At 32.5% G+C, this 14,108-nt stretch overlaps 1 protein-coding gene across 1 annotated transcript in view; it reads left to right on the forward strand.

The window, feature by feature from the left end:
* The first annotated feature begins 8,603 nt into the window (after nt 1–8,603).
* The window catches only part of LOC139497715 (uncharacterized), a 36,287-nt gene continuing 30,782 nt past the window's right edge, over nt 8,604–14,108 (forward strand). Inside the window, exons 1-3 of the mRNA XM_071286285.1 lie at nt 8,604–8,667; nt 8,888–9,091; nt 13,317–13,529. Of these exons, the coding sequence (XP_071142386.1) occupies nt 8,604–8,667; nt 8,888–9,091; nt 13,317–13,529 (481 nt within the window). The remainder of the gene's footprint in view (nt 8,668–8,887; nt 9,092–13,316; nt 13,530–14,108) is intronic.

Below are 14,108 nucleotides of genomic sequence, written 5' to 3' on the forward strand. Positions count from 1 at the left end.
AAATGTTCGATTTACTTGCAGAGTGTCAGATATATTTGTATTGGTTGAATTAAGATATAGAAATTTTACAATGACAGATGATATGCACCTTGAAAGTTAAACATCCTATAATAAAACAAAAATATGGAAAACCGTATACATGCACTTCCGTCCCATCTTTCCTTCCTACATTACTTGCGACAGTACTGCATTTTTAGTTGAAATAACTTAAAGGGTAAACATTATAAAATCGATTTCCACAACTCGAGGTAATTTTGATAAAATTACATCACAAAACGAACAGAACCAGAATCAACCAACAATATAAAAAACCGAATAAAACTTGCAAAAATTAAACGAAGTCAAAACCCCTCTTCGACGCCGCATGTTAAAGTGTAACGTCGTGCCCAACGTTTGAAAGTAGAAATAGAGCTTCACCCTTATTACAAAAAACCCTGTAGTTTGCGCTTATAGATAGGGAGATGGAATGTTTGGCTTGCAATGTCAGTCCTCATATATTTCCACGTCTTATTTGTTTATTTCAAACTTGTCTGGCTATACAGCCCTTCCACGGCAGGTATCTTATAAAACTTAGATAGTATTTTAAAAATATATAAGTTTCTCACTGAAGGTATCCAAAGAAGGTAACCAAAGATTTTGCGACGATGCAAATATTAAACTTTACAATATAAATAAAAAATCTTTAACCAATGAATTCAAATAGCAAAAGCTATGCAATTAACAAATATGTACTTATTAAGCTTCATGCAAATTATTTAACAATGAAATACATTAAATATGAAATTTGGAGTTTTACCAAGGGAGCTAATAATTAATTAATAACACTGTCTGCCACACAGCATTTCGGGGGCTCTCCCTCTGGTATCTTTCCTCCCTCTTTTATAGCTGACTATGTGGGGCTTTTCTAATTATTGGGGGCATTATGATGACCTATAGTTGTTAATTTCTGTGTCATTTAGTCTCTTGGCAATCATAATACATATTCTTTTATATTTAGCGATGTAGTTATTACGACATAGCTATGTCGTTTTAACGACATAGTGATGTCGTTATTACGACATGATATGTCGAAATTACGACATGATATGTCGAAATTACGACATAGCGATGTCGTTATAACGACATGTTATGTCGAAATTACGACATAGCGATGTCGTAATAACGACATGTTATGTCGTAATTACGACATAAATTTTTTTTTTTGAATGGCCCTTATCGGCTTCCGTACGATACTCACCGAGTCGAATTATTAGTAACTATTAAAATAAAATCTTAATATTTGCTAGTTCAAATTTTCAATATGCGCATACAATTGCACGAAAGATTCAAAATGTAAAGTTTGTATCAGCATTATACATGTAAAATGTAGCAATATTTTTTTCTGATTTCATCATAAGTGTATTGATAGTTTCACATATTATTTTTTACGTACATTCTAACTTATACTTTTAACGGCTTTGATATATGATAACATTTTTATTATTAGTAACGTTCATCTTAATCGTTTACTGAGATGCCTAATTTTTCATACAAGACATCTAATTTATAAACTGTAGCATACGATCAATGATATCTTTACTGAAAGCGTACCATATACATAAAAATGCCAATCTTTATTAATATAGTCATTGCTTGGTATATGTATCATCTGCATGGTGAAATCCATTTTGACCGAAGAGACCGGTGACATACAAATTTCTCTTTTGGCATTAGTAATACAAGTCTATTGATATTTGATCATAAGAACAGGAACATGAAACTGATTTCAAGAGCGAAGGACATGGTCAGATTCTAAGTTGAGCTCGTTGCTTTACATCGTCATTTCAGAAACTATAACGATCAACGACAAAACGATTTTTTTCACTTTACTGGCTACGACATGGCGCAATTTAATTACATTTGCTACACAGTTCTTTGATGACTTTGTGTTAGACTTTTGATCTGTATGAAATCTTAATAAATCACCAACCATACATATTACGGACTTATAAGTCCAAGAAATATGGCCTAAAAAATCAGAATAAGATATACAAAAAACTTTTTCTTTGGATCTGAAATGGTTTGATAGGTCAGCCAAGCATTCCCAGCAATTAGATACTTTGAAAACTCAGACACATTTTTCTAGTCGTTTTGCAATCGAAATAATGTCGTGACAGATTCTGCAGTCTCGATATCGGATCAAACCGTATGGAAGTCCAGGTCTGATCCTTTATATTGTGTTTACTATCTGATAGCTGTCGGACATAATTCGGGAGAAACGGAGGCGTTCGAGACATCGTATGTTGTTAGTTTTACCTACGAAAGTTGTAAAAAGTCAGACAAAAAGATTGTATTCCTGCTTCACAATGTTTTTTCTTCTTTGTTTCAAATCTAGATCTTTCCCTGTTATTGGTCTATTCTGCAAACCCATTAATGTTGACCTCGATCCTATCATTTATTTAACTTATGAAAACCATAGCTTCAAGAGGTAATCTTTAATACAGATAAGCAAATTTATTTTTATGATTGATTTGTGGTCAAACACTTAGATTTGCAGTAGACCAATAACAGTTAACAAAACATTACCAAAAAGATATGAAACTAATTGATCGAAACAAAGCCTATATAAAGGGAGTTCTTACTCCACTGGTTATCACGGGTGTCATTCGGTTTATCGAGAGAAATGGTCGTGAAAGAATATCTAACGGCGGTCAAGTATTGAGAGACGATCGTGAAAGTTCTGGTAACGGATCGTGAAAGACATTTAATGAAAATTTTAGGTCAGAATCTTTGAAAAAATCGCTTAATTTTCAAAACGCAGAACAAATCCGAACAAAAAAATATGTCTGTCAAAATGGTTAAACTTCCTCAACATAACTGTGAAATAAGATAAAGAATATATGCAGTACTTTATGAAAAAACACAAAAGGCGCAATGCATGTCTATGAAATTAATTACAAATAACACGCTTTTTGTACCTATAATGGTCATATTTCAGTTTATCGTGATATATTTGAAATTTAATCTTTGGTGTATATGATAGTACAGCAAAATTAAGGTATGTTCTTCCCTTAAAAGCATTAATTTGTATATGAAAACCTTGAATTTGTTGAATATCCATCAAACTTGATCGTGAAAGATCAGGCAACGCATTATTTTGATCGTGAAAGATAATGCGTGACCAGACTTATTACTAGTAATCAGAAATCAATATTTTTTTTACCATTTGATAAACCTGCAACTGGTTGAAGCCTGTTACTATTTTGATGAGGAAGAAAATTAAAGCTATTATTTTTATCTATTCAACACTTTACCTCGAAAGTTAAAAAACAAAACAACTAAAAACGTGTCTAAATAAGTTTGAAAGATTCAGCTCTGAGAATCGGTCAAGTGCAATTCAGGCAGACCGACACTATTTAGCCAATAATATGGATATGCAACGTTTAAACCAAAATGATATCCATCAAACAAAAACTTTCAGCAAAACAGCATCTTTCATGAGTAATTTGAGTAAATATCGTCTGCTTTAGTTATGATAGTAATTTTTTTGAACGTATATAATATCAAGGGTTTTAATAGAAGTGTCAAATGCGCTTAATGTGCTTAATGTATTTTTGTCCATCTGATGAGTTAAGCCTTTCCAATTGATTTTTATAGTTCGTTCTTATGTTGTACTGTTATACCACTGTCTCAGATTAGGGGGTGGGTTGGGATCCCGCTAACATGTTTAACCCCGCCAACATGTTTAACCCCGCCACATTATTTATATACATGTATGTGCCTGTCCAAAGTCAGGAGCCTGTAATTCAGTGGTTGTCGTTTGTTTATGTGTTACATATTTATTTTTCGTTCATTTTTTTTAGACAAATAAGGCCGTTAGTATTCTCGTTTGAATTGTTTTACATAGTCATATCGGGGCCTTTTATAGCTGACTATGCGGTATGGGCTTTGCTCATTGTTGAAGGCCGTACGGTGACCTATAGTTGTTAATGTCTGTGTCATTTTGGTCTCTTGTGGATAGTAGTCTCTTTGGCAATCATACCACATCTTCTTTTTTTTAAATTAGGATTGTAAATGGTTCATAAAAAGAGTGCAAGAACAGATGAACCATGACATACAGATCTCTACAAATATCCCGTAGACCAAATATATGTGTTCCGATCCTTACGATGCCTTAGAAAATGACAAATGTAAAAGTTATGCTTGGCCAATTGATTCGGAACATAAGGTCAAAAGTATATGAACCCTGACCGACAGCCAGACATAGACATCTTACTATCATTCAATATATCAAATACAATTGACGTCATCATGGTCATATATGGAACATTCAGACAGACATGTACACCATACACGAAATACCATGGCGCTATAGCAAACATGCAGGTATATATCCAAAAGGCTTAACAACATAAAACGAACATTGCCGAATGATGCATGATAATGAGCTCGATGTTATATGAAACCTTGCAGAAGTCGAAAATGTACACCTTACAATCATAACAACAGACATTTATCCTAAAGCTTAACGAATCCGCGATACGGACTGAATCTTCATCCATGAAATGAGGCAAATTCGGGGTCAGGTGAATCCTGTATGACGGACATCAGGGACGGATCCAGGAATTTAGAAAGGGGATTTGTTGGACCTTTTTTGGACTATAAAAAAAAAGAAAGTGTAAAATGCACTTTTTAAACGGTTCCTGACGTGGGGCATGTATATTCTATAGTTGCTGTAAAGTGTGAGGGTTGGACATTTTTATGCTGTATTCTCCCTATTGATTGTCTATAATAAAATGATAATATGGATCCAAAGCTATGTACTGATATATTTGATTTGGGACTTGGATTGTCAGTAAAAAATAGACATGGAAAATTCTCGTTTGTTGTATGTTAAGTTAGCATAACCTCACAGATTTCTTGTTGTAAACAAGAAATACGCCGGGCTATTCGATGAAATTTACAATACGACCGACACGAGTTAAAAAAGTCAAACAACCAATTTTTATCTTAATGTTTGGTTGATATAATTCACTCAATAAAATCAAGGGAGGTGAGGGGTTCCAAAATCAACCAAAGGCTACGAATGAGTCTGAAATGACGACGAATTTATGAATGACCGTCGACAAATGGAGACATAAAAGCCACTCTCAGCAGTCAGGTTGCAGTCTTGTCTTGAAAAAAGTATTCAATATATCAGTTCGGCGAAACAGACATTCCGGTCAGACATGCAAACCCCCGACCTAAAATAAAAATACGCCTGTTTTTTTATTCATCATGTTCATTTAATGCTAAATAATTCTGTGGGAAATTTTCGTTTCTAATAGCAAAAAAGTTTAAAAAAATTAATGCAAAAATCGGAGTCAGATTATTTTTCTCAGATACCTTAGACTGCCTCCTCAAATCAAATGGTTCGTACCTTAGACTTTACACCTATCTATAGAGCTGATACTGACTGGGGATCATTATTCAGCTATCATGTTATTCTAAAATAGACTGGGGCGTTTAGGGTAAAACAAGTTTTCGTAGGTAAATAATATTGCTGTGGATTTTTTTTTCATGACAGTGTAATAGAGTATAACTTTCTGTTTGACTGAATTATGAAATAGAAGTCACTACTATACGTTTTGGCTCAATCCTGTGTTGCTTTGAAGGTACCATGGTTGTCATTCTCAGCCTAAGCAATGTGTTACTGTAATTTGAATTTCAAAATGACCGAGGGACGCACTGGTAAACTCAACCATAGCGAATCACATGACAAACAGTCCAAGCAAAGGTACGCCCTCTACGACCCCCCCCCCCCCTGGATCAGCCACTGGACATGTAGTTTATAGGATCTAATATACAAAATGTGGGTATCCTATAACTCGTGATAAGTGAGTACTTCAAATGACAATAAAAAGCGTTATCCTACAATCATCCAACTATTTTACATTTCAATTTTTGAAAATATTAATACTTTAAAGTGCTTAAACCTATTGAGGATGTTGACCTATATAGCTTTTCTCAATACCAATAACAAATATTAATTATGATATAATTGAAGACTAATTTGAACGTCTTCGTAGCATCAGATCTTTCACGATCCTTTTCACGATCTTGAAAAATGCGGTACGTGATCTTTCACGATCCGAAAAATCAATTTTGTGTAAATAGTTCTTTATTTACCAAGTTTCAGATTAGGTTTATACAAAATAACTATAAGAACCATTTGATTAATTCAAATAGAATATCCTTATTCGTATTAAAGTAGTTTTTCTAGTCAAATTTGTGAAAAATCATGTTTGTTTACATTTTTTATGTCATTGAAATGTCGAGAAGCAATCTGCCTTTTGTTGTTTTGTAATAACTATGTACTTTTAAAACTGGATATTCTCACATACGGATCATAATGTTGAACCATTTTGACAGACAGTTTTATTTTGTCGTGAATTTGTCTGTGTAATTTATTAAATTAAAATATGTATTGACCTTTCATATGTCTTCTCGATTAAATGTCTTTCACGATCCGTTACCAGAACTTTCACGATCGTCTCTCAATACTTGACCGCCGTTAGATATTCTTTCACGACCATTTATCTCGATAAACCGAATGACACCCGTGGTTATACCAGTTATATAATTTGTGTTAAAATATGATGACAAATCATGTGAAGTAAATTTTACTATCACTCGAAATATTGAAATAAATATAAAAAAAAGTATTTTCAATAGTCATTTCATTTTAGATGATTTTAAAGATTGCAATATTTTCAATTATCACTGAGACTTTTTTCGTGGCGGTTGCAGCGCAAAGTAAGTGACTGTTATACTATATTTAAAAAATCTGTATCAATAACAAATAGACATGCACCTGGCAATACATTTGCATATATAAAGCAAACTAAATAAATACTATGCTGTCTTTCTCGTTTTGTTCAAACTTCAATCCATTGACTGAGATTAAAAGAGGATACATGAAATCAAAACTTACCAGAAGACACATTTATGGACATGTTTTTGTCATAATTATCTTACACTTTATCCACGATTTATTGTTACACTGGCAGGTATTAAAACTTTCTGAATATGTTGGCACGAGCTTAATAGACATGAAAGATTTAAACCTCGTATATCATATTAATCGTTAGTAGGAACTTTTGTTCACAAACCCGGCCATAAGTGTCGCATTTGAATTATTTTCCCGTTGTCATTTCGGGGCTTTTTATATTTTTCTATGGGCGTTGATGATTGTTGAAGGCTGTGTGGTGACCTGTAGTAGTCAATGTTTATGTAGTTTGGTCTTTTGTTGAGAGTGTATAACTAACAATCATACCACATCTTAATTTATTTATAAGGACTTATTTATATGTTGTCCTTTTTAAGTCAGTTTTAGTATTTTATGGATGTGTGGTTGATTTATCAAAATATATCCTTGACGTTTAACAATAAATCAATTGAAGTTCACAATTCGATACGCCGACAAATACAAACCACAGACCCATCTGAAATAAAACATCAACAACAAAAAAGAACAACTCACAGACAAAACACAATCAAGCTTAAAACCATCTATACCATATTTTGATGTTTATGTACATTTGTTACGACTTTTGGTAGTTATTAGTTAACCAAAAGCTAGTTTAAACCAATAAAAACTAATAATAAACCACGCATGTAAAACAAATGTATCAATCAGTGCACATCTAACACCCAATCGATGTATTTTGTGTAAAGGCATTATTAACAGTAAGAGGAAACATGAACTTGTGCAATTCCGAAATATATGTATCGACAAATTGTTGAACCGTCAATGTACTTCATAAAAAATGTATGTGTATAACAATAATGTAAAGTTTGTTTTTTATTTACCGATAAGGGACGACATAAAAAAAAATGAAGGATACAAAACTTTATTCAAATAGTTTAGGGTGGGGGTCAAAATTGCTGCAAGTTTTGTTTCATTGACATCGATTTTATTTAATCCTTATTGGTAGGAGTGTCAGTGAAAAAACTATATGATTTAAGTTTTTTTTTATCCTACATTGAACTTTTGATGTCGTCCCTAAGAACAACAATATTCAAATGTTTAACAACAGTGTTGATAATCTTATTTTGAGGGGCAATCAGTTTACCCAGAGTTGAATTAACGGGCTCGGTGAACATAGTAAAATAAGAATGTGATATCCCGTTATACATATACATTACTCAAACGTGTAAAAAACAAAACAAAATAACAAGAAGAAGACAGTTTCGTTTTGCTAAGTGGGTTGTATAGTAGTTAGAACGATAACATAAGATTGCCACTTATTATGTCTAGTCAAATTTTGTTAAATGTGTTATACAATACGTCATTTCTGGAATCATGTTCTTTCACCGACAAAAAATCTTCATTTACGCACGCTTTTTTGAAGTCATTTACCACATAGAAGGCGCACCTGTATCCCTGTTCTATTAAAAAATTCCAGGCACTTTCATAATTCATTCTGTAGGGTTTTACACAAAAAAAATATGTTCCGTCAGTAGGTAATCTTGATACCCGTACGACTGAGGGAGGGTGATCAACTTATTTGATTTTAATTTCCCAAATATTTTGTGCAGTATATAATCAACTTTTTCATTCGTTTGCTCTACATGTGTTGTAAATGACGATGCATACATTTTTGTCACGTGGTAATGGAAGTCACATGACAGATTTGAATGATAACCGTATCCCTTACTGGTCTATAGTCTATCTAACCACAAAGTGCCTGGGCTACAAAAACTTACCGAAAACAGTTCAATTGTTTCAATTGTGTCAAAGGTAACGATACAAAATGGAAACGAATAGTTAACTGTTCTCAAGTAAGAAAAACTATTGGCCTACATCAAATCAATGTAAAAAAAAACCACTAAACTACCATAATATATTTGTACCATTGCGTTACAGTAAATCTTGCACCGCAGGGAGTAGCAATACAAAGCACAAATTATACAAGTTATTACGCAAATCGTGCAATAGAAGGACCTGCAACTAATAAATGGTCTGACGGATGTTCCGCTACAGATGCAAATCAAAAATATGCATGGTGGGGTCTTCAACTTCCAGCAGTTGCCCATATGACAAACATGGTGATATACTACCGAGAACATTGTAAGTAATAATAGATCAGTATATTTTGAATGAAAAGTATACGCGTACATGTTTCAAGAGCAAATGCATTTGTATTTGATTTCTCAGGAATTACTATCCTTTTAACATTAGTATGGGTATTTCAAATATTTATACTTATTATGTACTGGAATCATGCACAATGAGAGCTAATTTTCCTAAATCAATTTCATGATAGTTTCTTACAATGTCTTTCAAAGTTCACAGTTTCGAAGCGTCGTGTGGGAACTTTATTTAAAAAAACAGTTCTGAATACTAACCACTTAAAAGAAAAACGGTTAAAAGGTTTTAAAATACAATTTTGATTTATCTGACATTTTATTCTATAAAAAAAAGAAAGTAACTTGTTTATGAAAATCAATGGTCTGTCGGAAATAAAGTTTTACACATTGTTTTCAGTTGCACATTAATTAATGTTGGAATTTGATGCACCTTTCATACAAGTGAGAGGTTTAGCTACCGATAAACCAGGTTCTTTCCACCATTTTCGACATAAGAATATGCCTGTACAAAGTCAAGGATATGACAGTTGTTATCCATTCGTTTGATGTGATTGAGCTTTTGATTTTGCCATTTGATGAGGGACTTTCCGTTTTGAATAATCCTTGGAGTTTAGTATTTTTGTGATTTTACTTTTTTTCGACTAATATAAACTGATAAAAAAGTTACGAAATGACTTAGTACTTAAAGTTTCAAGATTATTTAGTTGTCTTGATTGATTTGTGTTTAACGCCACTTTTAATTCTAATGTTATTATTATGGCGGTTAGTTTTATAGGTAGTAGGAGCTGGATAGCAAAAAGAGAAAAACATTCCTAGGTAGAAAAACTTACAATCATGGTCAATAAGGATTGGAGTCGAACCCTCCTGTCAAGTGCAAGATTCGAACTTACAACTGCCGTATTTACAGTCTACTGATACGATACTCATCCTGGTACCTTTGATAACTAATTCCACTATATAAAAAAAACTCTGCCACCGAGGATCTTTTTTAAAAACACTCAAGCTTATCCATTCAAAAGCCGGCTATAGATCAATAAGTACAAATATTAAAAGCTAAAGCCATGAGATTAAAGATTATTACCAAATGATTTAAAATTCATAATAAACTGTTCATGCATACTGTTGTACTATTGCATGTATCTCAGAACTTGCCATGTATACATTTAGCTAATACAGAACAACAGTTACTGATTAATACGTAAATTCAGTTTTCGAATAAGTTTTAAATTTTAATTCTAATATTCAAAAAGTACTTTTGAAAATGAAAATATCACGGAGAAAAATAAAGCCTATATGACTAAATGAGCCTCAATTAATCGATAAAATTGCTAAATTTATGACAAAGGTCTTACTATAATTATTGAATAAGAAACTGCACATAAGAACACAAAACAGCAGATACCTTCTTGGAGAAGAGGTTAGATATATATAACTGAAATAAAACAAGGCAAAAATTTAACGTAAAACTGAAAAATTGAAATGTTCAGTAAAGGCAATAATAGCGGAGTCCAAACAAAGACTCTTAATTAAGCATGTAAAACATCATAGTCAAAGTGAAGAAAATATGAGCTATTGATATACAAATGTCGTAAATTCAGCGAAGAAACACACAATAGAAAGTAAATTGTCATTCCCTAATTTCATCTTGAATATAAACAAAACCAGTACTTTCTCCCCCAAACCAAGACTATTTTACATTATTATTGATGAAAAAACATTACTCCAATGAGAACAACGATGAATCAGCCTATGTGTTTTGAAAATGTGAATATATGTCATGATAAAAAATGCGATAATTGTGGACAATGAGACGAGGCGCGTTTTTGGCGTATTGAATTTTAAACCTGACTCTTTTTGTTATCTATTAATAATGTGTTTCTTTGTCTTATACGTTCACCTATTTATTTGTATTGTAGTCCTGTAATATTATGTTGTCATTTCAATGTTATATTTAACATTGCCATTAAAGTGCGAGGTTTTGCATGCCACAAAACCAGGTTCAACCCACCATTTTTTCCTTTAAAAATGTGCTGTACCAAGTCAAGAATATGGCCATTGTTATATTATTGTTCGTTTCTGTGTGTGTTACATTTTAACGTTGCGTCGTTTGTTTTCTCTTATTTTTGAGTGTAAATTCACATTGCGATAAGACGTGTCACGGTACTTGTCTATCCCAAATTCATGTATTTGGTTTTGATTTTATATATGTTATTCTCGTGGGATTTTGTCTGATGCTTGGTCAGTTTCTGTGTGTGTTACATTTCAGTGTTGTGTCGTTGTTCTCTTATATTTAATGCGTTTCCCTCGGTTTTAGTTTGTTACCCCGATTTTGTTTTTTGTCCATGGATTTATGAGTTTTGAACAGCGGTATACTATTGTTGCCTTTATAGAGCACCTTATTCATTGAATCATTCTACGAGTTATAAGACACTTTCGTGTAATCTCATTGTATTGAAGGATAAAGATTAAAGAAATTAAGGATGTTCACTTGTCATGTTGAAGAATTTTTGTCAGATTTTCGGAATCCTCTGGTTTTATCCATTTGAATGCAATAAAACATTTTGCCTATTGACCCTCATTTTTCTTTTTATAAATCTTTTACCTGTATAATTGTAAGCCATCTGTAAAAGTCTTATAAAATCTTTGTAATTTTTTAATAGTTTTTGAGAACTTAAACTTCTCAATGATAAAACTATGAAAAATCCAGAGAGAACATTTTCCCGCCAATATTTCAATGGCTAATATCTCGAAAACAACCTATACTTTATTTGTGCTGTTTTGGTTCCTTTAATAATCCTCTATCAGTTATATTAGTGTAATAAAATGATTGTTATTTTGACACTTAGTAGCGAACCTTCTTAAAATTCAAATGTATGTAAATATTGTTCCTTCGCTGTGAATCGGGTAAGATGCTGAAATTACAATGTAAGCAATGTCTAAGTTACTGTAATTTATTGTGTTTATATATAATATCTCGACTCTCACATGTTCAAACGAAAACTAAATGTGAAAAAAAACCAACAATACATTTTGAATGTTTTTGTAGATCGCACATTTATATTCAAATATTCAGATCGATAACACAAAAGGCTTTGTATTAAAATTGTTACAGTATACACATGCATAAGACCAAGTAACCATTACAAGGTCACGAGCTCGCAAGTATGTCTACTTTCATTACAGAGTCGGGTCATGATACGAACAAAAAAGAAGCGATTTTTTCATATTTCGTTGGCTTTTCTCAAATTAAGGGTATCAACATATTGTCAAATAAGAATATTTGTGTACACAATATGAGAGTGTCGAGGTGATGGTGTTTTTTTCATCCAATATATGAGTAAAAAGTAAAATCATAAAGATACTGAATTCCGAGGAAAATTCAAAACGGAAAGTCCCTAATGAAATGGCAAAATCAAATGATAAAACACATCAAACGAATGGACAACAACTGCCATATTCCGGACTTGATACAGACATAATCTTATCTAGAAAATGATGGATTGAACCTGGTTTTATAACGCTAAACCTCTCACTTGTATGTCAGTCGCATTAAATTCCATTATTTATTCAATGATGAGTGAACAAAACATGCACAACCGGTAAAATAGTCAAAACATGGTTAGATAAGGCATCACTGTGTTACAATTTCAGAACAAACAAACATTTACAAAAAAGAACAAAAAGCATCTATCAAATTAAAAAAACACATTCATTGTTTTGCGTGTTTGGCGTTAGAAAATGTTAACGTCACATAGGAAGTAATTTTGTCGTTCAATGTATATTCAAACCAATTATAATTACACATGGGGAATGGTGGTGTGCAATGTTAAAAAATCAAAAGTAAGTTTTAATTTTAGAGGAAATAGAATTGATAATCCTTTATATTGACCTACTGCTTCTAAGGGGTTACTTTTTTGCAAATATATCGAACCAGAAGAAGTTGTCGGGTCCTATCGAATCATTTAAAATACATGAATTTCTTGAACATTTCTTACTGTAATAACAGACCATAAAAAAAATTACACTATACAATTACTTTGTGTTCTAAAAAGCAGCTTATGCACAGCGAATGGAGACTCTTTTTTCACGTGTTGATGGTCCTAATAGTTAGAGCTATCTGCAAAACAAGATTGTTTTCCAGTACCTGTTTCTTTGTCATGTTTGGTATAACTTTCCTATTGTTATCATTTGATTATAATTTACAGTTGGACAAAATATGGATAAGTTTCAGTTGTATCTACAGAATGGAACTGCAGACCAAAGAAACGCTAGCGGTCTCTGCTATACAGACAATGAATCTGGCGAAACTTCCATTACTCAAAACATTACTTGTAATATGCTAGCTAAAAATATGTATTTCATCAACAGAAGATCCACCGCGACTTGCTTCGTGGAGTTGTGTTATGTAGCAATTTATGGTAAAATATGCAAGCGTACTACATTTTATTATTTATGTAAGGGTCATTTGTTTTGCATAGTATGTGATAAAATTCTGTGTGGGAATAAAATTCAACACTTGAGTTTGTGCAAAAGTACCAGAGACTCTAGAAAAGAGTAAGATATTTAAATAAGTAGTGGAATATGCTTGTTTAATTGGTAGCTTTATGAAACTAATTCATTTAAAAAAACAAACAGAAGAATGTGCCAATTTATCATAAAAGAAAATTAAGTATTTCGATACAATGTAGCTTTTTGTTATAGGAGCCAGCATGCTCTTTTATTACTATATGTTTTCTCATGACATTACTAATTTTATACCATGCTGTTGAGCAAAGTACACAGCATCTTCTTAGATAAAACTGATAATTAAAATTGGGAATGTGTCAAAGAGACATACCCGACTAATGACCATAACACAGTAGAAGGCCGAAGATGGGTCTTCAACACAGCGAGAAACTCCCGCACACGGCTTCAGCTTGTCCCTTAACAAAATTGTACACTAGTTTAGAGAGAAATAAAGTCAGACTATACTCTGATCAATATCAATGAACCAAACT

This window comes from Mytilus edulis, chromosome 1, assembly GCF_963676685.1.
Source record: "Mytilus edulis chromosome 1, xbMytEdul2.2, whole genome shotgun sequence".
Classification (NCBI taxonomy): Eukaryota; Metazoa; Mollusca; class Bivalvia; order Mytilida; family Mytilidae; genus Mytilus; species Mytilus edulis.